Genomic DNA, 27,710 nt, shown 5'->3' with positions numbered 1-27,710 from the left:
AGGTTTAACTTACAAAGATCCAAGCAAGCAATAATTTATAAAGAAGGGAGCTTCTTGAGTGGCAACCCCGTACAGGTAAGGACTTCCTTAGGATAGTAGGATTGTAATTTATGGTGAAATTGGGATGAATTCTTATGTTGATAATGACAATAAATTTTATAGCACATTTTTTGTTTGACAGTTTTAAGCCACTTCAAAAACCTATCTAGCCATTTTTTGGACACAGTTTGGCTACTTAGGTTACAGCCGAGATGGCAACAGCTGCTCAGTGCTGCGGGAAGTATTTCGCGGATGAAGTAGCACGGCGGATTCTGTACATTTGATCGTCGGCCGTCGTTCACCGCGCGCACGGCACGGCGCGACTCCGCCGCGAACTTAGCATGCGCGATTCTGTGTTCCACATTCGAAATTTGTTTTAGTGTAGCCAAGTGTAAATGACAGTTCAATATTGTGTGAACGAGTAAGTGCGTGTAAAAATGATGTTTAATGTGAGGTAAGCGGAGTATAAAATTTTTTAATTCTTGTAATTGGAATTAAATTGACATAAACATTGGTCAAAACAACTTAAAATATGTATGTGGATTGTTAATATTTTCTTTAATTCCATAAATAAAACACGTAGAGAATTATAAATATTATAAATTATAAACAATACAGTGTTATAACATTATAAACTGTCAATAAATTAATATTTTTTTTAAATTTTGTTTAAAACGAGTTCTGATATACTGAGCATGTGTGTAATCTTAAAGATGTTTTTAGGATGTTCCGCCCGCCTTAGCTTGTAAATTCTGTATTAATAAAAAATCTACTTAAAAATAAATTACATAAAATTATTTTAAATATGGGGACGTTCTTAATTCGACGATATTTTGTGAGTGGGTATATCACTTGATATATTTGCTAGTTTTGAATCGATTTTAATGAGTCTACTAATTTTAACTTTGACTCATACTAAAATACGATTGTAGTCAGTTTTTTGGAACTAATTCTTAAGTTAATCTTAACTTACAATTGCGAAAATTAATCAAAATTAATTTGATCCATTAACTGTGTTTACATTTTTGCGTAAGTGTTTATTATGTATTGGTAATAATAGTAATGTAGAAAAGAATATTTTTTTAAAACAGTTTAACCATTGTTGTAGATAAATAGATTAAAATAAAAATTACAGATTAAAACTAAACCTAAATCTCTATTTATCTAAACCAAAATTTTTAATCTATTTGGAACTTATTACATGATTATTTTAGTAGGTTTATTTAAATATATTATAATAAACAAGAACAATATACAGTTTTCGATCAGTAATTCATATTCGTAAAATTCGGCGTGCAACAGAATTATATTTGTACTAGTTCTGTGACCCCGCTACGCTTGACCGGCTTAAATAGCATCGCTTATTCGCTCCGATCGCTTCCAAATACAGCGTTTCAGCAGGTGTCCAATCCAATGGTCAATCGTTCATCGATCAGTGTTCATTGTTTAACTTTTTTACCGTAAGTTTTAATTTAAATTTGATATTTAATTAATATATTAACTAATCGGTATAATAGTCGTTTAAAAGACAAAGTGGAAACGTTTAAGTGACAAGTAGCTTCCCATTATTTCTAATGTATCCATTCTTGAAAATTAATTTGAAAATTATTGTAAATATAAAATAAAATAATAGGTTAAAAGACCTTATTGTTGAAGCGTTGGTAGCTTTTGAAGACATTTTTTTGAGAATTTGGAAAAATGAGTAGAAATATAATATTACATTATAGTGCGAGCGATAATTAAAAATAACATATACCTATAGTAGATAGGAGGAATACTCACATCCTGCTATCTTGCTGTGTGGTCCTGATATACAATTTACCACCCCTTGCTTTCTCATGGATGTTGTAAGAGGCCACTAAAAGAATTTAATGGTTTAGTAAAGGGAAACAGCAGTTCTTCTTAAAACATCATCAATAATTAACTTCGGTTGTCAACCCGCCAGCCAAGCGTAGTATCTACGGGTAAAACTCCTCTTATGGGGAAGGCTTATCCTCAGTAATGGAAAGTTAATGACTGACATCATAATAATATAAAAATACTCACATTAAAATAAGACTTAATTATAAGAGAACTGAAATAATAGAAAATAAGATTTTTTTGTTTATAACAGATAACTCAAAAAGTATTTAATCGATTTTAAAAATTCTTTCACCTACAAAAATCGACATTATTAATGAGTAACACGGGTTGTATTTTATTTAAAAAAAAAACGTGTAAAACCGGGCAGGTGACTAGTTTTGCGGAAGATTAAAAGAAAACAGCAGAAGGAATAGATTTTGCTTGTGTGGCTAAAGTATAAGAAGAAATCTTAGTTTTTAGGCATGTTGCTTTATATTAATGAGGTCCAGGGCACAATTCATAGCTTACTAGTTTTGAATAAGATTAAAAAAGTAATAGAAGGAATAGATTAAGTTTTTAAAGGATTAACAAAAAAGAATTATCAAAATTGGCGAAGATATCGCGTACGTGACATACCCAAAAATAAACAATGGTTCTGAAAGCAAAAGAAAAGTTACCTCTTTTTTGAAGTCGGTTAAAACACATATGTCACCTACCTAATTATTGAACACTCGTCGGTTTATCACCCGGCGACGAGACGAGGTGCAAAAAGCCGCGATGTCACGCGAGCCGTAGCGCGCGCTAACGGTGCGTTCCGCTCCAAGTGCGCACTACCCTTAACATTAGCCATCCAGTCTAGATTCAAATGTTCCTGGATGCCTGGATCTGTACCAAATTTTAAATTAGAAGTCATTTGTATACAGGACGTTTGGTTCTGTTTATATCACTATCCTACTCATGTTTTACCGCCAAACAGACGTCCTTGTTTGACTATGTTCCAGTTTGAAGTGTGGCATTTGACAAAAAAATTATGGGTACCAAGATTTATAAAAACACTTTCAAAACCCTCAAACATTAATTATTTGTATCTACATTTATTATTTTAGGGGTTCCATGGGCGTTATTGAACTAATATAGAACTAAAATATAAACACACAGTCGCCCTAGGAACTCCCGTTGCAATTTTTCAGGACTAGGGTATCTTTACGCTAATTATTCTGTGAGTTTACAGGTACAGCTCTTTAGTGATAGAAACTGATGTACATAATGCATACGATTTTTGTACGTACATAAAGTTTTTTATTTGTACTAAGCACAGTCAGAGGTGAACTTATTTATTACCTTTTTCTAAATTATATAAGTATAATATATTAACAATGTTTAATATTGGCGATGTTTAATAAAGCCTTGGTATGATTTCGTTTTTATTACTATTACATTAATGTTGCTTCAAAATTTAATAAAATCGGATTAAATTTCATCATATTATCATCGTCGAAATAATACTTATAATATATTTAATAATTAAGGCTATAAAAGCATACATATACTTTGATATTGCCATATATAATAAGTACTCTTTATAACGTTTAGCTTCATAATATAGCAAACTCAAGGCTCCCAGTGTTTTCATTGCAACCGGGACCTTCCCGTAATTTATTATTCCTGTATGAGCCTAATTAAGTTGTAAATTATTTTAAAAATTTTTAATATAATATTGCATAATATGTTAATTGCAATAATAATCGACCTTGACCATAATGGCCTAGTTAGCTTGGTGTGGCGGGCAGGAGGAAGTGGTAATGAGGCCGAGTGATATAGGAAACGGTGCGAGGCCGACGCGGTTCCGACGGGCGCCTGGCCGTTATACCTCACCGTGGTACACTGAATAGGCCTTTTAATTTTTTTTTAATCTAACAGATTTGCTCCCCTTTTGTTTTCATAGAAGCTTTGTCGAGTCGATTTTCTTTTTAAGTGAGTCCAATAGAGAGGTGCTACGTTTTACATGTATTCTCCATAAATATTTACCTGATTTTACATGCATTCGATGCGTAAATTGAACTTATTAAAAATACAATAGAAAAATAAGATTTACACTTAGGATTCATGCTTAGGAGTCACTCCGATTACTAAGAAAACAAGGGAGTAATCAGATGTATCACTATAGGAATAACGGAACATCGTTACTCCTGTAAATGCCAGATACGGATAAGATTTACTTGCGCGTTGATCCCATTTTAATTTTTTTACGATTTATATCGGAATAAAATCTTAAAGTTCAATGTGAAATGAACAAAATTAAATTACAATATAATTTATATCACAGGATATCGCATCCTAAAATGCCGTGTTTTCCCCGGATAGAATGGATTACCCCTTTCTTTCTCAAAGCTGTCGTAAGAAGTTTTCAAAGGAATTTAATAGTCAAGGGATGGACAGCAGCGTCTCTCTTAAAATAACACCAATGCCTAACTGCGGTTGCTAACTCGTCTACCAACTCGTCTACCAAGCAAGACAACTACTGGCAAAAACCCCCAATAGGGGTAATAAACAGTTGTCGGCTGATATGGTGATCCTAAAATATGTTTATTATAAGAACCGTAATGTTCAACTATATATTATAAAAATACTTAAAATTACACAATGGAAACATTTTTTTTTTGGAAATGAAGAGTAAAATGCATAAGTCACGATGGTCGCGCGTTGATAGAACAAAAGACATAAACGAGCATCGAGCACCGGTTACGTGTACGTTCCGAGTAAACGTTTACACCGTTAGATATTTTACACGTTAACGCTAAGAAAATGTTACTATTAATACACTATTTTTTACTCGCGATCACGGAAACTGTGAATTGTTGGGTGTTAAATGTTGTGTAGGATAAAAAATGTACCTACCTGAAATCTGTTTATTTATTTTTATTATCGGAAATGTATTTAAGTATTATTTTTTTGTTGTATTTTTAGTTATTTATGTGGTTATAAGTATGTAGTTAAATAACAGGTATACGTATAAGTATGTACATTTAGTTGGGATTTATTAGTGCGTATTATATGATTTACTAGTTGTATCCTGCACATTTATCCTCGTGAACCAGTATATACTCGTAAAGTATCGTATGTGCTAAGTTTGGATATAACCCACCCATGTGCTAAATAGCATCATAATTATTATGATTAGATATTATTATTAAAAATATTATAAATAGAGTAATGTAATGTTTTATCTATACGACATATTTACATATCAATACTCTGATAAGTCCAGCAGTAGCTAAAATGATGATGATGATAATGACTCTAAAACTAAGGGTAAATATAACATTTATAGGCTAGGGTCTATATACCTACAGATGTACAGGGATGTCTTAAGAAATTCCTCTATAGGATATTTTTGTAATAACGGAATTAATAAAGAAAATAAGTAGATATACAATATAAATAAAATATAATAGTAGTTAAAGATCAATCATGTTATCCTTTTTTAGAACTTTTTCACATATTAACGTTGTTGCTGTGAATAATTATAAAATAAAATTATTTATATATATATATAAGTAACGGATTGCATCGTAATTCGACCACGAACGAGCATCGATTATAATTGGCCAAACTATAGACTTCGGCACTTCAATTACTTGCGGTTCCAATCAGAAAGAAATAGTTCACAGTTCAGGTTGTTTGCATCTAAAGTATTTACATGCAAATGTTATTTTGTCATTCTATGTATAGTATCCTTACTAATATTATAAATATATTTATAGACTGCAGTGATCGTTTACCATCAGATGGACCGTATGCTTATTTGCCACCTTTGTAGTATAAAAAATATACATATCTCGGGTACGTGTATGAATTGGTGGGTATAAGCTAATATAAAAAAAAGTGGACTAAAAATATGTCTTAGAGGTCTCTTTCTTATTGAGTACAATATAGGTAATTTCTAAGAAAGGATATATGAAAATTCTCACGTTCATGTACGCGAAGCCGCAGAAAACAGCTAGTAGGTATTTTTATAAAATGTTTAAATTGATTCGTTCTAGGTTATTTTTCCGTGGGAAAACCTTAACCGTATAGGTGCTATTCTTAATCTGTGAAGTAAACAAACTCTTTTTCATGATTATTATAAATCTAAATTTATAATATTTTTTTTTCTAATAGAACATTATTTTGAATCGAATTCCAAATTTGAATCATATACATCGACATGTAGCAGTACGCGGGTCCGTTACGCCGGTGACTAATGTTAATGTTTTGTTACGCACGCATTTGTGGAGATTTTGATAGTGACAACTGTTTCTCATTCTCATAGTAGAATTTAACGTGATATTTCATGGTAGGTATCCCACGATGTACGTGTTGCGATTTTATGGAACACAAATGTTACAGATATCTGTATAATTTTTGCATGACTGTTCATTTTGTAATGGTGCAGTGGAGGATAATATTATTATTTTGTCATGTAATACAGGATTGTTTTGTTATGAAATATTATGACTGCTATTAAGACAGACAAACTCAGCATATTGACGCACAAAAAAAAAGAAAGAAAGAGTTGACTTACGTCAATGAGCTTTTGTGACAGTAATTAACTAGGTACCTAATTGTGATGTCTTAACGCCCAGTTTTCAATAACAATATTTTTTTAAAGATTTTATTTTAATAAAGGTCATCATCGTTATATCAGCCGTTAACTGTCCACTACTGAATATAGGCTCCCCCTACAAAAGAGCGATTTTACCATTAATTGTTACGCTTGGCAGGCGGATTGGCAACCGCAGTTAGGCTTTAAGAGGGACGCTGCTGTCCATCTCTCGACCATTATTAAGTTTCCTTAGTCGCCTCTTACGACACCCACGTTAAAGAAAGTGGCAGCCGGAAATGTGAATGGAGGTTGTCAGATACTAATTTTGATTAGGTAATATTCAATTGTTATTTTTTTTTCAAATCTGTACTATTAGCAAAAGCTTTACAACCTTCCATATTAGTAACAGTGGTGGTTCATCTTCGAGTGTTAGCAGTCGCACACATACTAATGGTAGCGAAATTAAACAAAATAATTCATATCATTTAACCAGTGACATGGACTTCCACAAGATAATATCTAGTTCAGTAAAGTTTTTTTTTTTAGAACACTGGGGGCAAACGAGCATGCGGCTCACCTGATGGTAAGTGACTACCGCCGCCCATGGTCACCTACAAAACCTACGGCATTGCAGGTGTGCTACCGGCCTTTTAAAAAGAAATGTGCTCTTTATATATATATATATATATATATATATATATATATATATATATATATATATATATATATATATATATATATATATATATATATATATATATATATATATATATATATATATATATATATATATATATATATATATCAGTATATTAGTCTATACATTACTAAATTTATAATAAATTAGTTTAAATAACATTGTTACAATTTCATGGTTAGTTTTTATAGGTTAATTAATATAAAAGCAATTAAATCGATGTAATCCAGTGATCATGGTTTTTACTATGTGACAATAGTACAATGACTTGCAGATTTCTAAGCTAATTTAATTTTTTATTTAGTACAGATTACAGTTCGATGGTGAATTTTCCTAGAACTGATAAAAAAGATAAAAGTTTTCTGTAGCGATAATTTTTTATTGTGATAAATATAATAAATAAAAAAATATAATATTACTGAAATGTGCATGCTGCGTTGAATGGATGGAATTATTCTTCAAGATGTGTAGCGAGTACTGAAAATAAATAGTAACATTAGCCTCAATGTAATATGAACGTATAATACAGAATACCTGTTCTTGCTACGTTGTTGTAAGAAGTATTTATAAGCTCGTAACATACAGTAAGTATTAAATAATAAGCTTTTATTGAAATCTATTCGGTCACTTTCTTGTGATGAGGTAATAGAAAAACATGAATTTTAAAGATGACAGATTAGAATAACGTCGCTTATTGCTTCCATACGTATGTATGTTGAACTTGACCGCTCTTTTTCTTATTAATTATGCATGAGAATATAGTAACACAAAACTCATCAAAAGTCCACACAAATTATTAAAAGTGGTATTGTATCTTTTTGTCGAATTGAAAGGTTAACTAACAATTATGATTACACCTGCAGCAAGAAGAATTTAATGATCAATAGTTAAGCGACATTATTTCTTAATTGCTGTATTGAAAGATTAAATCTAATTTAAATTGTAACGGTTATAATTCTACTTTTTATAAATTCATAAATACGTAAACTTTTTGTTCACTTATTTATATTCACTCATCATCATCATCATCAATGATTTATTTGGATTATATCTTTGGTACAAAATAAAAAATTTCTACAATTATTTTCGACTAAATAGATTTATTTATTCAGCGTTTTTATGTGATATAATAGTGTTTAGGATAATACAAGATTATGTACATTTATCTCAGATTATGTAAACACATTTACATATTATTTAGTTAATAATAAATTTAAAATACAATATTCTTTATATTTTTTATATATTAATACAATATTTAAAAAATATAAAGAAAATTATATAAATAATTATGAATACAATATTCTTTGTGTACAACAAACATTAAAATATTTTACAATATAATAATTATTATAATTTAAATTATTTGAATCGTTTTGTGTCAACATTAAATAAATATAAACAAAGCATAGCTATATCATACATCAATTGTCAGTCCTTTCCCAGAGGTAGTTAGTAACGCCTAAGATAGCGGATTGTATAGTATTTTTTTTTCTATGGTGTTCATGGTGTTGTTTAAGCCTGTTGGCGACGGTTGCTACTTTCCATCAAGTTGCATTGTACCTAACAGATGGAAAGTGGCAACCGTTGCCTCGGTACACATTTTTTTTTATTATACTGGAAAGACTAAACACGATGGCGAGCTTCTTTGTTATTAACATCAGTGGTAAAAAATTTATTGCTTTGCAAAAAGTAGCAATATACAACTATGATAAACAAAAATAAAAAAAAAAATATTATTAAATGCACGAGAAATATATAACCGAATAGTGACCAAACCTATTATTAAAAGAATTACCGAGTTCGGTCCAGATTTTAAAGATAATGCATTCAAAGACACAAGAAATGAAAATAGGCGGTTTAAGTGCCTCTTATTTATTGAAGTCGCTGAAAATTAAATATATTACCATTCTTCCGACAACGAACAATGTAAGTTATTACGTTTTTTTATCCAACAAAAAAATTATGATATTGTTGTAAAGAACAATCGTATCGTAACCACAGAAGTAATCGAAGTCATCGATTCGTTTCCATTTTGGTCGTGCTCTGTCATTACCCTGCCGTGTCTTTTGACCCTGCATTATCCGGCAGTGCGGCGGGGTCATTACGGACAGCGTAATACAATAAATTGTAATATTACGTATCACGAACAACTTTACTCGCGTTTACATTTGTTTGCTAATATTATTACCATTAGAATGTATCACGTTTCTTATTAAATTCGATTCGCCCGTGCCATTTCTTTGAACGCCAGGATCGTGGATTAAAAATGTGGGCAACTATTGTAATTGTCTAAATAAAACAATGATAAAATGTTATCAATTTTTATAATACACTAGTTGAAATTGAAAACTTTAGAATCCTTTTAATGGAATATTCTACCAGTGAAATAAATGTTTTTTTTTTTTTTTTTATAAAGACGTGGATATAAAAATAACAATAAATTTAAGAGTTACTCACATTAAAAGCTTTAAAGAAATCAAGTTTAAAGAAAAAGTAAGTGAAAACACAGTATTGCAGTATTACATGATAAAAATTTTTGACAAGTAGGTTTTATTCCGTAAAAGACAACGACTTATACTCGTATAGTAATATAATTAATGCAATAGCTTCACAAAGAAAAACAGCATTTTTAACTCTATCGATTGCAAAAGAATTGTCAAAATATCCCATAACGTACATATAAAATTCTTCATCACGATTTTCCGAAATCAAGTTGTTGATCCGAAGTTGCTGATAAATTAATACTATATCGTATGTGAATGAAAATTTAAATAAAGATTAATATACTTTTATTAATTTTTGATATTTGCTTTGTTACAGGCTCTTAGTTCTGGGTGGTTTACTTCTATTTATAAGGGTAAGTTGAAAATGTCTTTAAACTTTTAATTAGTATAATGCTGGTAATATTTGTAATTAGATCACTACTCTTCATTTCCGTGATATCATAAAAAGTGACTGGCGAGCAAAGCACCATACATACTCGTAATAGCAAGAGAATGAAAACTCAAAAGTTCATTCTAAGCCGGCTGGTTAGCATGTATTGTAGTATATATATATATATATATATATATATATATATATATATATATATATATATATATATATATATATAATATACATATTTAAGATAACAAATGTTTAATAAGTAGTAATGATTTACATTAATTGTTTAGCTAAGAGAATGAGAAAAGTAAATTATCTTTCTCTTATTATATATTGGTGTTTTTTTCTCTAATTTAAATTTACAATTTTGACAATGTGGTGACTATTTGATCGAATGGGATCAAAGTACCTAGTTTACTTGCACTATACCAAGTATGAGTATGGCAAATTTCATGGCAATTGATTAAATCATCAAAATATCTAGAAGTAATAATAAATAATAAAAAATTATACTATTTTTCATTCTAGCAAGCACAAACAGCGGCAAGTCATCATGATGACGAAAGCATATCAGCGGAATCTTCAGAGTCGTCCACGGAAGTGTCAGTGGTGTCGGTCAGCTCATCATCGTCAGCGTCCTCGGAGGAGCTACACGAGGGCTCGGGGGAAGATCCACCTGATCCATCGCCATCCACACCGACGAAGGTAAATCTATTATATATATAAAAGAGGATGCTAATTGGTTGTGTGATCCATATATCAACACACAGTAAAAAACGTTGAACGTAGAAACTTGAAATTTTGCAGATAGGTTTTTTATATAGTGTAGGTGAACAATAAGAAAATAATTTTGAAAATTCAACTCCTATCGAAGTAAAACAGTGGCTGAAAATTTGTATGAAATATCGTCAGACTAGAAATTTTATAGAACAAGAAACAAATGATTGCGGGCAAAAGTTAGTAATATATTATTGTAGTACTAAAATTATATTTTTTATGTAGTCTTTATTGACCATACAATACAATAACAAAAATGAAACAGAAATAAACAACAAAATAAACGTATTGCTTATAACATAATGCTAAATTGTTATAATAATTTTCTACCTTATTATGCCCTTTTTAGGTAGAATGTATTTGACTACACGGAAGAATTATTTAAATATAATTCGACAATATCTCAAAGTTTTGAACCCGCCAGAAATTTACTATATTTGTAATATAATAATAATTTTTTACTTCCTCTAAGGCTGATGTGTTATGTGCGGTGCTAAATGGCATCCTCGAAGGCAATCTCTCAGACTTATAGTATGCCAACGACTCGATATTCATCATAAATATTGCACAATATATTATGATTCTAATCACATATTTAATGCGTTTACCATACTTAAGTAATAAAGTATAATATTTCCGTACTTAGTAATTTTATTGCCATATTTCACTTTAACAACTGAAAAAGCACAGCCATGCTTTCATATCTAAATTTCACAGCTGTAGAAACTTGAGGTATTTAGTAAACAATCTTGGCATGACTTTTTAAACGATGTCTGGTTCTTCCAGGTTCTTAATTCGTTTGATTTTTTTGCGTATATGTTATACGATTTCGTTGTTAATTCTGAACCGATTTTCACAATTCTTTTTTGCAATCGATATTCAATACTCTCGCGTTGGTAGCATTTTAATTTTGTGTTTGTGTTGTGTGTTTTAATGAAACAGGCAAAAATAGTTAATCAATTGTAACAATTTTTTTTTTAAATTCTAATTATTTACTTTATTATATAAATAAAAATAAAAAAGCAGGTAATATCGTCGAACTGCTGTTGATGTTGTCAAAGTCTTTTACAACTAAGGGTGAATAGAGAACCTTACCTACTTATTGAGAATATTGTATTAAAAATGTCGCAAGGTAGTTTTTGAAAATTTCTGATTTAATAACGCATAACGCATAAAGAATTATTCTAATTTATAATAAATGTTAATAATATGATTACAGTTTTTATTTTTTTTTTCAGAATGAAACTCGAGAAGCTCTTAAAACAGATGGCAGTGAACAAGATCCCGTAAGTCATCATTTACTATTTTATTAACCATTTATTTGTTTGTGGGTTTTAGTAACCCATTGCGTTTCCTGCATATTGTTAATTTGTGTAGTACTTGGAATTCGTTTAGTCGTCTGAGCGTAATATCTATATATCTTTACAATCTTCTACATTTATAATATTATTAGTATTATTGATACCTGAGAGTACTTTGTTTATGTTATACAGTATAAACAATGGATATTTACATAAGTTATCATAACAAAGACTTATGAATGGTCATAATTGATGTTATATTTTTTTTATTATAATAAATATATCATATATTAAAAATCGCTAACGATGATAGATTAATTGCTTATAAAAAAAATATTTTCAGAGACTGTATATATTTTATATATTTGATGTATTAATTAAATTGATTTAATTATTAATTATTCATTTTGTTTATGTACATATTGTTACTCTTTTTAATCTTCTTTGAAGGGAACAATAAAGAGTTTTCATTCATTCATTATTTGTATAAGTGTACGTATTTACAGAAACTGATAGATTAATTTTACTATCGTAAGCGTTATTTCTCATTTCCTTGTAATTGAGGTGAGCACAAAATATTTATATTTGGATTTTTTTAAGGGAAAGAGGTTTTTTAATGTATAATAATGGAATGGTAATTCCGCCTGCGCTAGTGGTATACGCTGGCGGGGCACCAGTGAGAGATGATAGGTGAGAATGAAAAGACAGGTTAGATGGTTTCCAGGGGGGTCCACGTGGAGGTCGACTTGACAGTGCATGTTGCTAGGAATGGGACTGGTAGTCCACAATACTAACAAAAATTCCCCCGAGGGAAATGGATGTATAGTTTTACGTAAGCGATATTATAAGGCAAGCAATTAGTCTACAAAAAAATAAATATTTTAAAATGTATGTACGTAGATAAATCTATTCTACTCAAATATCTTTCTAGAAATATATTTATTCGCTATCTATATCTTAACACCTGTAAAAATTTATCTGCAATTAACCATTTGAATATGTCCGTACAAAAATTACGGTATTTTTACCGTATTTTCAGTTAGTTTATTCGTGTATACAATAAACAGAATAATTAATTTATGGTTCACCTTGATGCGAATATAATTGAATGTGGTAAACTTTCTGTGGTAAATACATTAAAGTTTACAATTTGCAACTGTTGTCAAAAAGGCGACATAACCACATAAATCACGCGGGAAAACTCCTATAAATTAGCGGTTTTACGGTACAATACCTTACTAAGCCTAGTGCTCTTATTTCCACCGACCTTACTCTCACTTTTTCTAAAAAAAAGTATAATCCGTGGTTTTGATAAAAATGCCAGCCCGCCGATTCGGGGCGTAAGGTGAACGGCGCGACTAAAACGATTCATCGCCGACAATCGTCAACTCGGCTACACAATTAGCCACAATTACTTGCAGGGAAATGGGTGAAAGGTTTCTGTAATGACTACCAATTTACACCCATTAGTTCGACCATTGATGGAGTGATTGATAAAATTCTTAACAGATTGGTGACTAAAACTCTATACTGAAACGTGATTAGATACAGTCTGCGAGTATTCTTTGCATTCGTCTAAATTGAAGTAACTTGATGTTGGTTTTTCGGTCACTTTTTATGGGTATACAGTTTTTTTTTGTATAACTACACGTGGACCTACTTTTCGAAAGTGAAAATTCTATTCATACAACAAATTACATCGGTTACTCAATTGTCTACATATTTACAATATCGAAGTACCTACCCTTAAATTGGAATTACTATCCGATACGGTTAGCTGGTAATTACCTATTCAACATCTGTTGTAAGTTTGTTAGTTTTAATGAGATAATAAAAACGTACTATTTAAATAGTTTTAAGAATTAATTTTAACATCGTATACATATATTTTATTATTAACAAAATATTTCCAAAGAAAAAGGGCCTTGGTATGGAAAATAAACCAAGCTATTATTCAATTTCCTAAGTTTTTTGTATAGAGTAGAAATTTAATATAACCTAGAACAATTTGATAAAGCTCTCATTTTCATAATTTATTAACAATCCACTACTATAATATGCATAAGATAATTTTAGTACAAAATAAAAAAACACCATTACGCAAAAATATGATATATGTTTTGAGATATATAGGTTTACGTAAGTACAATAAGAGTTACGTACAAGAACACAATCAGGTGGGTGGCTGCAAATATATTGCAACAAAAATTGACACATCGCGTTATAATTAAGTTTTAAACAATGTTGTTTTTTTTTTCACGCGTGAGTACTCATCCAATTCTAGTGCCACACACGTGTATTGCGGATTGCTCAACGCCTAGCATATACATTCGTAGGGAGTTCGATGGAGAGGCCACTGTGCAGTGGTAGCTTGTGCAATATTACAATAGCATACATGTTGTAAAGGGCCAGTATGAACATATTAATTAAGTTATAAGCGTTGATGTAGCGCCGCGTCGCTTATTCTACGCGCACATGCCCAGAAATGAAGTGCCATCACGCATATATATATGAAATGACTTTTTTATTGCACAAAAGTGGCAATTAAGTATTCGAGCCGGTTGTTATTGTAGCATAATGGATGCCTATTACACCAAGAGCGTCACATGCGCGTAGGCAACCTAAAACCTATTCCGCTTATAAAGCTTTGATTAACTTACAGTAGGACCGTAACGCTGAAAGCTGGTGTTATTTGATTACAGTCTTCCGTAGGGCATATGATTAGATGCTTCGTTGTCAATAGTTTCAGATTATGAGCGAGAAATTTCGCTATGACTTTTAGTTTTTATATGAGCAAGTTACATTATATTTTTTGTATGCTATACATTTGATGCTTAAAGACTAAGTATAACTAATATATTTTTTTTTAATTGATAGTTTATTTTATTTCATCATTGGCTCATTTTTATTGACTTGTATTTAAAATATTAGCCAATGTTTTACATTTATCCGTTTATATGAAAATTGGTAAATAATTTTTCAAAAATGCTGAAACACATATTTTATACCAAGAAATTAAATAGAAAATGTCACGTCTTCTATTTAATTTTTTATTGTTATTTTTCTGTTAAATTAATTAAATAGATACTATTTATTAAATCGTCCGTACTTAATCCGCAACTATTCACAATTGTGAATTAAGTTCATGCCATATTGTCATCAAATTATAAAATAGATATATCTTGAATGTTAATGGAATAGAGATTAATAAGTTTGTGAGAAGCTTAAATAGTTGCATTGTTGACACTTGTTTGTTGCTAGTTGCATGTGTCAGATACTGATCTCTGACCTGTTGTCGCCGGCGTGTGATGAAATAGCTGTAGTTTGGTTCACATTGCACGTAAAGCATGAAGGCTCCAACTGTCTGCCCTACATCATATGCACTTCCCTTCACATGGACTATTCAATTTAGCTAATCATTTAATTAAATGACAGTGTACTCTTGCTTCCTATTGTATCTCCTTCTCCTATCGTGGGAGCTACAAGCCTCTTGTCTTGGTCTGTAATGCACAGGTACAATGATTTTTATCTACAGACTTTAGAATTGTAAATTAAATAACTGTGACAAGGAAACACGGTGGACATTGTTAGGTGTTGCACGTAGTTATTAATTTGAAAATAATTATTTTTACTAGCCATTACCCATTTTTTTTTTTACCAAATTTAAAGGAATTATTTAAGCCGCTAAGGTGCTGAGAGGTAATAAACAAATTCCCTTTCACATTTATAATATTAGTAAGAATTATGATTGTTTAGTTTATCTGCAATATTTTCGCGGCATTATACTCTCACATTACTATAACACACCCACACATATTATACTTGTACATATCGGTCCCTGTAAATGCATAACTACGGGGATGTATGGAGACTCCTGCCCAACTAGAGTGTAATTTTGCGCGGGAGATCGGACACGTTGTCCTGGGTTATATTTTTGAAAAAAATTTTTTTTTCGTACAACTTAGAATGGCAAACAAGCTGACGGTCCACCTGATGGAAAGTAATAACCGTCGCCTATAGACATGAGCAGTACCATGTACATAACAGAGTATACTATTTCGCCCATGATACCCCCATGCGTTGCATTCCTGAGGACTCAGGTGTTATTCCTCTGTACCCAGTAAATTCACGCCATATTCCATCCTTCAAACTGAAACACAGCCATGCAAACACAGCTGCTTCACGGTTGAAACACGAATGGAACAGAGGTACCCAAGCAATCGACTTTTGTACAAAGTCTCCCTCTGGTTGGTGCAAATATTCACAAATCAACGGTTTATTTGAGGTGGGTTGAACGATAATTTATTATTTTATTTATTTTCTATAGATATACACGTAAATGATGTAAAATATGCAACGACAATGCACCTTTCGAAAGTCTTAAACCAGCGACCTTAGTGTAAGATGAAGTAGGCGATAAAAGCTAAAATTCCACCGAGATGTGTCTATTTAAGAATAATATTATATTAATAGATTTTAATGTATAGATGCATTAGAACAGCTACCCTCTCTACCTTTTTTTCATACATTATACTATTAATACTAGTAAATCAAGTATTTATTCGCAACGAGCTATAGGTGTTAAATCGAATTTATTAAAATAATTTTAAAGCTAGAGTCATTTCTTATTCGAACTTTCGTATAAGTAATAATGAATCCAAGATGATCTTGTTGAATGATTAGCCCGATCATGACTCTGAGATCTCTCGAATCTGTGTTTCCTTTTTATATGACCTTTCCTATGTCAAATTCCCAATGATATACGACTTCTTGCTGGTCAACAAATATTCTCACCCAGATTTTCACTTTTATTTCTCTACTGTCCATTATTACACAGCATGTTTTGTTTGTTTTTATCAAGATCAATTTGTTACAGTGATGCGGCTACACGTAAGTAGCCGATGAATTTAGTGGCCCAATTTTATAATGCGTACAGAGCCCAACTCGCGGTGCGGCGTGCGAACTGCCCTGGCATACTTATTGGCATTTATGAGTTTTTTGTGCCAAACCTGAGGGTCGTGACTGTGAAATGGTGCATTACCGGTCGACGGTAATTCGATAGTTTGTTTTGAATGTTTTGTCGACTAGATAATGGTTGCAATCTCGCCAACTCCGGCTTGATATAGTTTTGTCTATAACGGGTTTACATTCAGAATGTTTTAGGTCATTCGTCTGCTAATTTATGTCTTAATATTGTTTGAGTTTTAAATAATAATTCGAAAGCACGTTCTTGTTTAAATTATAAAGCCTGGGACTCTTTACAATTGTTGAAATTTAAAATTTTCTGGTAATGATAATAATGTGACCAGTACCGCAGTGCGCTGTTATGAGAAAGAAAATCGACTTGAATGGTCTGAAATGCATTAATAGGATTGGACAACAAATATGAGTATATTTGTCTCTGAAAACCTTTATTTTAGGTACCTATAGGTTATTTACAGATAGTTAAGATGGGGTAAAAAACTTTTTGTTAGTTTGGCCAAATTTCTCGGACGGCTTTGATGAAAAAAAAAAATTACTAATTCGATTTCATTCACGTTCTTATGGACGCATTTATCTAATAAAAAATATATAAGAGTTTAATCTGTCATTTATATAGTATATAGTAGGTAAGTAGTATATATAGTAACTATGCATAGGTGTTTACATGAGTAGACAGATGTAAGGAAAACTAACGAATAAACTGAATAATTATACATATAAATTATGGAATAATTAAAATCTTGCATAAAGTTGGGTATATGGTGAGTGCGAAGACGCGTGCGGTGGAAGTGAACAATTAGGTTATTTATCTCATGGCTATCAGATGTTACTCAATGTCCGCAACAATTGTACACGGGCCGCAGGTGTTGGCACATCATCATTTTAGAAATTATAAATAACATAATTCACTAACATAATAGGTACTTTCTGAAAAAAAGTATATTGAAACGGATTATCCATTTACTTTTGACCAGCAGAAGGTTATGGCCACTGGTTACTATTTAACTGGTAATCAGTATTAAAAATAAAATATTGTGGCAACAAAAAAAAAATAACCTTATTAATATTATAAATGTAAAAGATTGTGAAGATGTTTGTTACTCTAATTCACTTACATAAATGGTTGAATGCATTCTTTATGTACTGATTGGCACAGGTAAAGTCGCGGGGAGCAGCTAGTGAGAAATATATTAATTTATGACAATAATGCCTTTATATATTTAACATAATGCGGCAATCTTTGACACTTAATTACTTTAGTACAGTCAGCTATAGTTATCAGTTAGTTACATAGCATTATTACAATAGAAACTGATGTTTTTTCCGTAAAATATTCTATTGTAAAATAGACGCTTACAACGATAAAATTATAGCATTGTATAACAATGACAATCGATAAACCTTATACTATGGGCCATTTCTCCGGTCTTTTCTTATGAGAGAAAGATATTACTAAATAAAAATACTAACCAATTTTAACGTATCTACCAACAAAAGAAAATGAAGTTAATATTAAAATATAAAAAAAGCCAAGTTAACCAAATAATTCTTATTATATTCGCCATTATGTAAATATACCTATTACTATGAGATATACATATGTATAATATATACATACACCGATATTGAGTAACCCTGTTCTTTTAATAATTAGTAATATTAACAATTATTGTAATATTTCAACATATAAATTCATTTCAAACAGACTATTTTTACGCTACATAAATTTTGGTTTAATTGAATATTAACCTTCGTCATTGCTAGGTGTTGAACAAATATAATAAACAACAAAGAGATTTCAAATAATACATACTTTTCTATTAAATATACAGAATCTATGGCCGTTAGGATAATCGTGTTCTAGGAACAAGACTGCGAACTGGCAAGAGTAATAGAACATTCTTTGACTAAGTACGAAGGACTATAAGTTAAGAGCTGAAGATCTTGCATAGAAGTGGTCTTATAAAGCTAGATTGTAGTGAGGTGATAAAAATAATGGTGATGATGATAATGATTGTTAGAGAATAGAACACATTGCACGCACGCATGAAAATATTTACACGCACACAATTGCGTATGTATGTGTATTTGCGTATGTCTTATTTTGTTTATGTAGTAGTGACAATAATGGGTCATAATTGTAATAAACTTTTTATGCGACTAAGAATGACAAATAAATTAATGGTCCATCTAATGATGAGTGGTAACAGTTATTTATAGAGATTAGCAGCATCGTAAACGTCATAAAGAACAGATCTGTTGCCATTCTTGAGGACTATGGTGTAATGTCTCCGCAAAAGCAGAGATCCTGTTTATAGGAGTATCTAAAATGTACCCCGCTCATACATAATACAAGATGTCGATGATTTTCAATATTTTTAATGCTTCATTTTCTTTATTTAGGTGGTATTTTTATCAGAGAAGAACAGCTACATCCCTGTGAGCATAAAGCCTCGTTCACCTGCTGCTGAGAATGCATGGCGGGAACCGCCGGCGTGGGAGCGCGAATACCGTCGCCATAGAACTAATACCAGCAGAGTACAATGTATGTAATAACTAATTTTTTTTAATATTTAAAGTTTAATTTACATAAAATTAAATATGATTACTTGAAGAAAGATAACGTTATCTATTTGACCCTATTTTAATGTTTATATTATGCGATATTTTTACTAATATTGCAACTACTACGATTTCTAAAATTCATTTTACAATTAATAAAACAGAGTTAGTTTAATACTTTATTCCGATTTATGGTAATTTTATTCGCCGAAGAAATCCTTAAATTATTATAAATATTTACGTATTAAAAAGAACAAAAATATTTTTTTGTTGAACAGATATTGAAGCAGAATGCCAGGATGATTTTATGAAGATTAGAGTTGGATTCAACGGGTCGTTTGCTGGACTGGTGTATTCAGCAGGTACGTTTTTTGGCATCATTTATTATATACGTACTTTATCATCATCATATTAACTATTAACTGTCCATTGCTAAACATAGGCCACCCTCATAAAGGAAGGTTTTTGCCAGTAGTTGCTACGCTTACCAGGTGGGTTGGTGACTGAAGTTAGGTTTTGGTGATCTTTTAAGAGAGACAGGGACTCTGCTGCCAATCCCTCGGCTTTTAAGCTCCCTTAGTCACCTTTTACGATACCCACGAGAAAGAAAGGGATGATAGCCATTTCATACATACACACAAATAAGTTGCAAAATTATTATTGATACTTTAGTATCTTAGACATGTATCTATCTATCCAGTGTGAAAATATTCTTTACTCATAAGAGTGCTGCATATAAAATAGATGACATTGAGATTATGACAAGTACTTCTCGAAAATAAAAATAGCCATTGTATTTAAACACGAGTATATAGCCTTTATTGTGTGTGTGTTAAGATAAAATGGAAAAAAAATAAAACAATTACAACTGTTAACTAGATAGTTGCCACTACATTGTTATAAACTTCTAAGCGGTATATCGTAATTCAATCGCCTAGTTGTGAATGGACATGCCATTCTTCGAGTCATTTAGAATAGCCATAAGTTTGGAATTATATGTTCAAGTGGCGCTACTGTTATTCAGCGCTGTAGTTTCGTCAAATATTGAGTAGATATGTTAAGTATTGAATTTGGGAATCCCATTCGATATTCACTGAAGTATGAAGTATATATAATAATGTCAAATGGTTAATAAATGTTTATATTTTGTATTTCCATGAGAAATACTGAATATATGTTTTTCTATTTCATTCTATTATATTATATAATTTATAGAATATAAAATACAACATTGCAATGAAAAAATATAAGTATTCTTTAAATATTTTATTTTTTACCCGCCCAGTTTGAATTTATGAACCTTAAATTCATATCATCATCAATTAAACCACTAATTGTCTACCGCTAAATATGAGTTACCCCAATAGATCATGCAACATATTTGAAGTCATTTGTATATAGTGAAAGATACGTATATACGAGAGTTTTATTAATGTAAATCAGGCATTCTTCATCTCCAAGACTTCTTAAGAGGCATATACAGCATGAAATAAGGAAAATTCAAAATTAATTCGTAAATCACTCCATCTAGGTACTATGATCATAATAACAAGTTAAAGACTCCTACTTAGTGGAATGTTACTCAAGATTATTAATATATGAAAAGCGCAAAATGATAATACGTTTAGGTTTCAGATAAATAGATATAAAATGCCTATTGTAACTGTGAAACTAGTGGACGATGTCATGCTGATTTTACGACCATGTCTGTTATATTTAGAAATTGCGGTATGAAAGTATTTCTTATAACTAATCACTTGACACTTTAAGATACCGTAATGTGATTATATACACTAGATGAACCAGTTTTACGATTTATTAATTTTTGTAGGACTTACTACGAAGTAAAAAAATATTTGTAATACTAATAAAACGTAGGTATTTTTTTGTGATGATTAATTGATGACTGGATAAATTTCCAAAAATTATACACATTTCTATGGATATAATTTATGTGTGTAATTGTAACATGTGTATAATTTCTAGACGATTCAATGACATATTTACTTCTACTTTATACCGATTTCTGTACATTATTATAACGATATATTTAATTAGCGATTACAAACTACTATTAACGTATAGAAAATGAGGAATGAATAAGAAATTGTATACTCTGTTACCGTATTAATTATATATACAATAATAAATTTTATTGATTCAATATGTTAGATTTAATTGAAATTATATTCAATAATTGAACCCAAAAAAATTATAACAGAGTTTGAACCCATTTGGTTTGATGTTAATTTAAAAATAGAATCTGGAACATTCCAATGGCAAACTATAGGACAGTCGAGTTTGCATTTCTTTGTTGCACAATAAAGAACATTAAAAGTTAGTTTATAAAACGCTTTTAACTCGTTTATACTATGATTTAAACTGCTATTTATTCAATAAGCCTATCGTTTTATTGATAGATAAATACGCGACATAACAAACAATTTTATTGAACCGTTAACGTCTGGTGGACTTTTTAACGCAGGCCATTTACTTTAATATCCGTTAAGGGAACAATTACATATTGGAACTTTAATTTGAAAGTGGTTCTAGTATCCTCGTTGCCTACATTTCAATAATTATTTAATTTATAAATACATTACACGCTAGAAACGAGAGTTTGAAGCAAGTGCATTTTAGTAGTAGTAGGTTTCTTGTGTGTTTAAATAAGATGTTATTAATTCGTATATTTTTTTTTGGAAGGTTTTTTATGATATCTCCATCAATTATTAATCGATTCGTACTGTTCTTTTTCTATAATTCAGTTTATTATTATATTAGATAGTTAACAATATTATCCAGATCAGATTAATGAAGTATGTGTTATACATGAATTATGATCCCTCTTTAATGGAATCTGTAAATTTATTTCTATTGTTTATAAAAGTTGTTTCAGTGTTTTAACTACGGTACTTTAACTAAATTTGCTATTTTCATATTAAATTATCTTCACGCTACTTTAAGACGGACTTATAGAAGACAGTGTTTTTATTATTTTGAATTGTTATTATTAAAATCATAATGTATAATTTAGAAAAGATTATGTAATAACGTCTATAAATTTTATGATGGTATAGCTCTACATAACAGTATAGAGCTTTATGTTTTGTTATTATATACGTGCAACTTAAAATTGTATACATATATATTTATTTATTTATAAAGGATTTTTTTAATTATGAAAAATAAACCTATCTTTTTTGCCTAAATTATTCGCTAAATATCTGTAAATTTCACAGGTTATTCCTACGACCCGGATTGTATGTACATCAACGGTACAGGGCGTGACTACTACGAGTTCTACATCCAATTAAATAGATGCGGCACGTTGGGCAGAAACAGCCAACACGATGATAACAGGAAACATCCTACTGTAAGTATTCTTTGTTTTGAAATAGGTTATAAACCTAAGAATATAGCTTTATAACAGAACTATTTCAAAAGTTGCAGTTTTCTTTTGGAGATAATATAGCCACTTTCAATTATTACATTAAGTCGAATGTTGCGTACATCATAATGGCATTAACAGATGCTTCTGACTACGCCATTTATGATTGTAGTCATGAGCAGTGGTATTATATACTATCAAAATTTTTTTGAGTTTAATCGTTATGCTCACTATGGTACATAATATTTAAAAGGCCATAAGTATTTAAATACAAAATTATGTTTGCTAAAAATATTACATTTTATGGTATTACTATATTTATAACATTATATGATACATAAGCTGACGTCCTACCTGATGGAAAATAGTACTTAACATTCGCCTATATACATGAATAACACAATGGACACCACAAAATATACTGACATTATATTTTGCATTGCAGAAAAACCTGATGTGGAACACAATCACGGTACAGTACAATCCATTAATTGAGGAGGAGCAGGATGAGCACTTCAAGGTCACCTGCGAGTATGGATACGACTTTTGGAAAACTGTCACCTTTCCTTTTCTCGACGTTGAGTGAGTTCAATAATAACAATAATAATTGCACTTAAGATTTTTTTAATAAATAAAATGAGAAAAGAAATTGGTGTCTCTGAAGTCGGTGTGACAGTGGATGACAAAGATAGTATAAGATTTCCTTTAGCAATCAGTCCTCTCTGATTACCCCTTAGAAGAGCTGCTGTAAAAGTACAGCATGCTTAGTATGTGCATTTATTTACCTCGAACTAGGTAGGTAAATTAAATTATTGCGCTATGTAATGTTATTATTTCCGCTTTTTTATGAAAATATCCACAAAAAAAAACTGACCAATTGTGGCAAAACCATTTATTTTGATTTAAAAATTAAACTACTAAATCGATTTTAAAGAAAATTCTATGGGGCCAATCTGTAAGTATCTTTCAAATAAAAAAAGAATTTTCCAAAAATCTTTACAACTGACGGAGTTATAATGTAACAATAAAAAACAATCAAATTGAAAAAATCAATTTTTTTTGAGCTCGGTTGAGAATTTAAAATGGTAATCCCCTCTGCGCTACTGGCACGCTTGCGGGGTATCAGGGAGTGACGATAAGTAAGGAAGAATTCAGGTTATTCGGTCCATTCTAATTTTCCAAGAATTTATCTATTAAACCATTATAATCCAGGGGAATAAATTGGATTTCCACTTAACAGAGTTATTACAGATTATAAAAACTATAACACAGTATGCTACTTGGAATCGCGTCGTTAGTCCCTATTAAAAACAATTCCCTTCACCCCTCGTTTCAGGGTAGCAACGGGTAATCCAGTGGTATTCACACTGCAGCCGCCTGAGTGCTATATGGAGATCCGGTCCGGGTACGGCGCTACCGGCGCCAGGGTTTCAGGTCCGGTGCGAGTTGGCGATCCTCTTACCCTGCTTATCTATATGAGGAGTGCTTATGGTATGTAATGAATCTGTTAAATGTAATTTAAGTTTTATTATTCTTGTCTACTTTTTTATTAAATATATACCCAATTGTGAGATGATGAAGTAACAATACAATGTGTCATCACACTTTTCATTCTCTGGATATTTATTTATTCTTTATTGCACAATAAAACTTTGTACAAGTGGCGAGCTTAATGCCACATGGCATTCTCTATCAGCTAACTATTACAAGTAGGAGAAAAATAAATAAAGATATAATACATAAATATAAGAACCAAAGCTCAATATATTCGGAATGTTCTATTTCTTTCGTCATGTCCTTTTCACAAAGTGATCATGGTCGTAAAATTCTCCTTGGCAATTGAAGTCTGCGGAATGTCCTTCCACCTACTACTTGCGTGTGTGAATCTTATAGTATAGGGATCCTATACTATAAGATTTAAATACCAAGCCGCTGGTCTTCCTAATTATAGGGACGAGGTTAATTCTTCCTTTTATGAATATTTGTACTCAGCAGTTGGATGTTACAATTGGTATAGACTGGGTGATTTTTTTGATCCTAGCTTGATCTCGTTAGGATAAACGAGATGCCTTCTAATGAAACGAATCATGCGTATTTATATCTGTAACTATATTTATCCATAAAATACGGTAAACTTTAACGGTGTTATAACCATCGCGTGACACACTCCATTCCTATCCCAAAATATTTCAATACCGAAGTTCAACGATCCCTCATCTACAATAGACAACTAAGTTTGAACGTTTTTAAGTGTGTCAAACTTTTACTCAATTAATGAAATTGTATCGATCATTTCAGACGGGTTCGATATAGTGGTGAACGACTGTTTCGCCCATAACGGTGCCACAAAGCGGATTCAGCTTATAGACGAATATGGGTACGTATAATTTCATTGCTGTTACGCCAATCAGGTAATTTTTATTTCTTTATTTTTATGATTCTGTAAAGATAACAGGATATTTTTTTTACTGCACCTAACTTGAACATTTAGTTATGCTCAAGTTAGATTAATAAAAATATATTGGTCAATGGTCTCATATCTTAAAAGTAAGGCACATGAAATGTTTTTTGAAATATTATTTAGTGCACGTTATAGTAAAACCAAAACATTTTTTTTGGTTTCATGTTTTAGTGAAGTATAAATATCCAGTTAGATATATAAATCTCGTTAAAAATTTTACACTAATTGACATACAAACGTGTTTAGTATGTATGACAATTAGTACTCGTACGTGTATGTACTTAGCTATACTTTTACCCTAACATCGTAGTAGTTAGTAGTAAGTTAAAATATTATTAAAAAAGTCATACATTTATTTTGCAATAGGTATAACATATACATAAGTTATATTCAAGTAAAGGTACTTTTTTCTGTTAGTTAGTTAGTAGGTATAGAGTCGTATTGAGGTACATAACTACATATTAGTTTTGCAGGAACCGTCTAGCAAGTTCCTACTAAAGATGTACGAAACGTCTTTTTCCAGGTGCCCAGTGGATGATAAACTTATATCACGATTCCGCGGCTCGTGGTCGGAATCCGGCGTGTTCGAGACGCAGGTGTATGCGTACATGAAAACGTTCCGGTTCACCGGCTCACCAGCCCTCTACATAGAGTGTGATGTGCGGATGTGTCATGGAAGGTGTCCTGTAAGTATACATCGTCGTCATCATTATTTCTGCTCTTCATTTTGACACTTTTTTAATGTGTTGAAAATAGAATGGTAACACTATTGACGTTATCGGTATACATTGACGGGACACCAGCCGGTGATGACAGATGGGGATTAAATCTGGTCAGTCAGCCCATTGTGGCGGATTCACTAGGACAACAATTATGGCTTTTAGGGCAGATAGTTTAATCTGACAGGAAAATAATAGTATGAGACTTAATAACTCTATGTCAATAAAAACAATGTTTAATTCATAGGTATATTGCTATCCACTTCTAGCTGCATTGTACTCGTAACAATGCATAGCATTCCAGTGCTTCTGGAGTGGACTGTCTAATGAGTAATTCCCGGCGGTTCCTGGAAACCATTTAGCTGAATTCTAGTTGTATTCATCACGATGAACCAACAGCCTGTCTTTTCACCTGTCATCTCTCACTGGTGCTCTGCCAGCGTTCTATTAATATCCGTTAAAAAGTCCTTACACGTCTGTTCACGTTCCAGTCGCAGCCGTGCCACTGGCGCAACATGAAGAGCGTGCGGCGGCGGTCGGTGGAGGCGGCGCGGCCCGCCAGCGTGGCGCCGCGCCTCTCCGAGAACATCTCGCTGTTCCAGTCGCTGCGCGTGCTGCACGAGGGCGAGGAGGACGCGCAGTTCTCATCTAACACGAGTCAGTACATAGTGACGAATATCCTAGTCTATTTTTAAACGGCTTCCAAAAGAAGACTTTCAGAGGGAGACTTTGTACAAAAATCGATTGCTTGGGTACCTCTGTCCCATTCGTGTTTCAACCGTGAAGCAGTTGTGTTTGCATGGCTGTGTTTCGGTTTGAAGAGTGGAATATGGCGTGAATTTACTAGGTACAGAGGAATAACACCTGAGTCCTCAGGAATGACAACGCATGGGGAGTATCATGGGCGAAACAGTATACTCTGTAAAAAACTGTGAGAAGGATGGGTTGTCTGTATGTAATATCATTGGTACAAGCATAGATAATATACTTAATACGATACTAGTATTTTTTTTAAAGGATAACAATGAAATGGTTACCCCACCTGCGCTATCGGTATACACTGGCGGGGTGCCAGTGATAGTTAATAGGTAAGGATGAAGGCAGGTCAGTTAGTCCATCGTGAAGAATTCGACAAGAATTAACCATGTTGGTTTCCAAGGGGAGGGGCGTGGAGGTCCATCTGCTAGTAATGGGTCTAGTAATTCGCATTAGTAACAATCCCTCCCCCCCAATACGGCAATAGAGATAGTGGTGTATTTGTGGTCAGGCGTGTCGGCGGAGGGGCAGACGTGCGTGCGGACGTCGGTGGTGTCGGCGCTGGCGGTGTCGTGCGGCGCGCTGCTGGCGGCGCTCGGCGGCGCGCTGCTCGCGGCCGCGCGCGCGCTGCGCCGCCACCGCCGCGCCGCCGCCGCCGCCGCCGCCGCGCCGCTGCACGCCTACGTGCCGCACAAGGGACGGATCAAGTAATAC

The 27,710-nt window shown here is 32.0% G+C and overlaps 1 protein-coding gene across 1 annotated transcript; it reads left to right on the top strand.

Annotated features, from left to right (window-relative positions):
* Positions 1-187: 187 nt before the first annotated feature.
* On the top strand, positions 188-27,707 carry LOC113516609 (uncharacterized). The gene is made up of 13 exons (XM_052894747.1): positions 188-493; positions 9,987-10,023; positions 10,578-10,754; positions 12,065-12,112; positions 19,514-19,655; positions 19,951-20,034; positions 22,912-23,045; positions 23,506-23,642; positions 24,397-24,551; positions 25,359-25,437; positions 26,045-26,207; positions 26,732-26,897; positions 27,508-27,707. The coding sequence occupies exons 1-13, from the start codon at positions 477-479 to the stop codon at positions 27,705-27,707; spliced, it is 1,539 nt and encodes a 512-aa protein (XP_052750707.1). The 5' UTR covers positions 188-476.
* Positions 27,708-27,710: the final 3 nt, after the last annotated feature.

This window comes from Galleria mellonella, unplaced genomic scaffold (genome assembly GCF_026898425.1).
Source record: "Galleria mellonella isolate WM207_F2 unplaced genomic scaffold, CSIRO_AGI_GalMel_v1 utg23, whole genome shotgun sequence".
Lineage (NCBI taxonomy): Eukaryota > Metazoa > Arthropoda > Insecta > Lepidoptera > Pyralidae > Galleria > Galleria mellonella.
Note: the sequence above shows the minus strand (reverse complement) of the source record. Positions and strands in the feature narration are given on the sequence as shown.

Coding starts and splice junctions, on each gene's coding strand:
- LOC113516609 (XM_052894747.1), top strand. Junction 10,755..12,064: donor CGCCATCCACACCGACGAAG/GTAAATCTATTA, acceptor TTTTTTTTTCAG/AATGAAACTCGAGAAGCTCT. Junction 26,898..27,507: donor GCAGTTCTCATCTAACACGA/GTCAGTACATAG, acceptor ATTTGTGGTCAG/GCGTGTCGGCGGAGGGGCAG.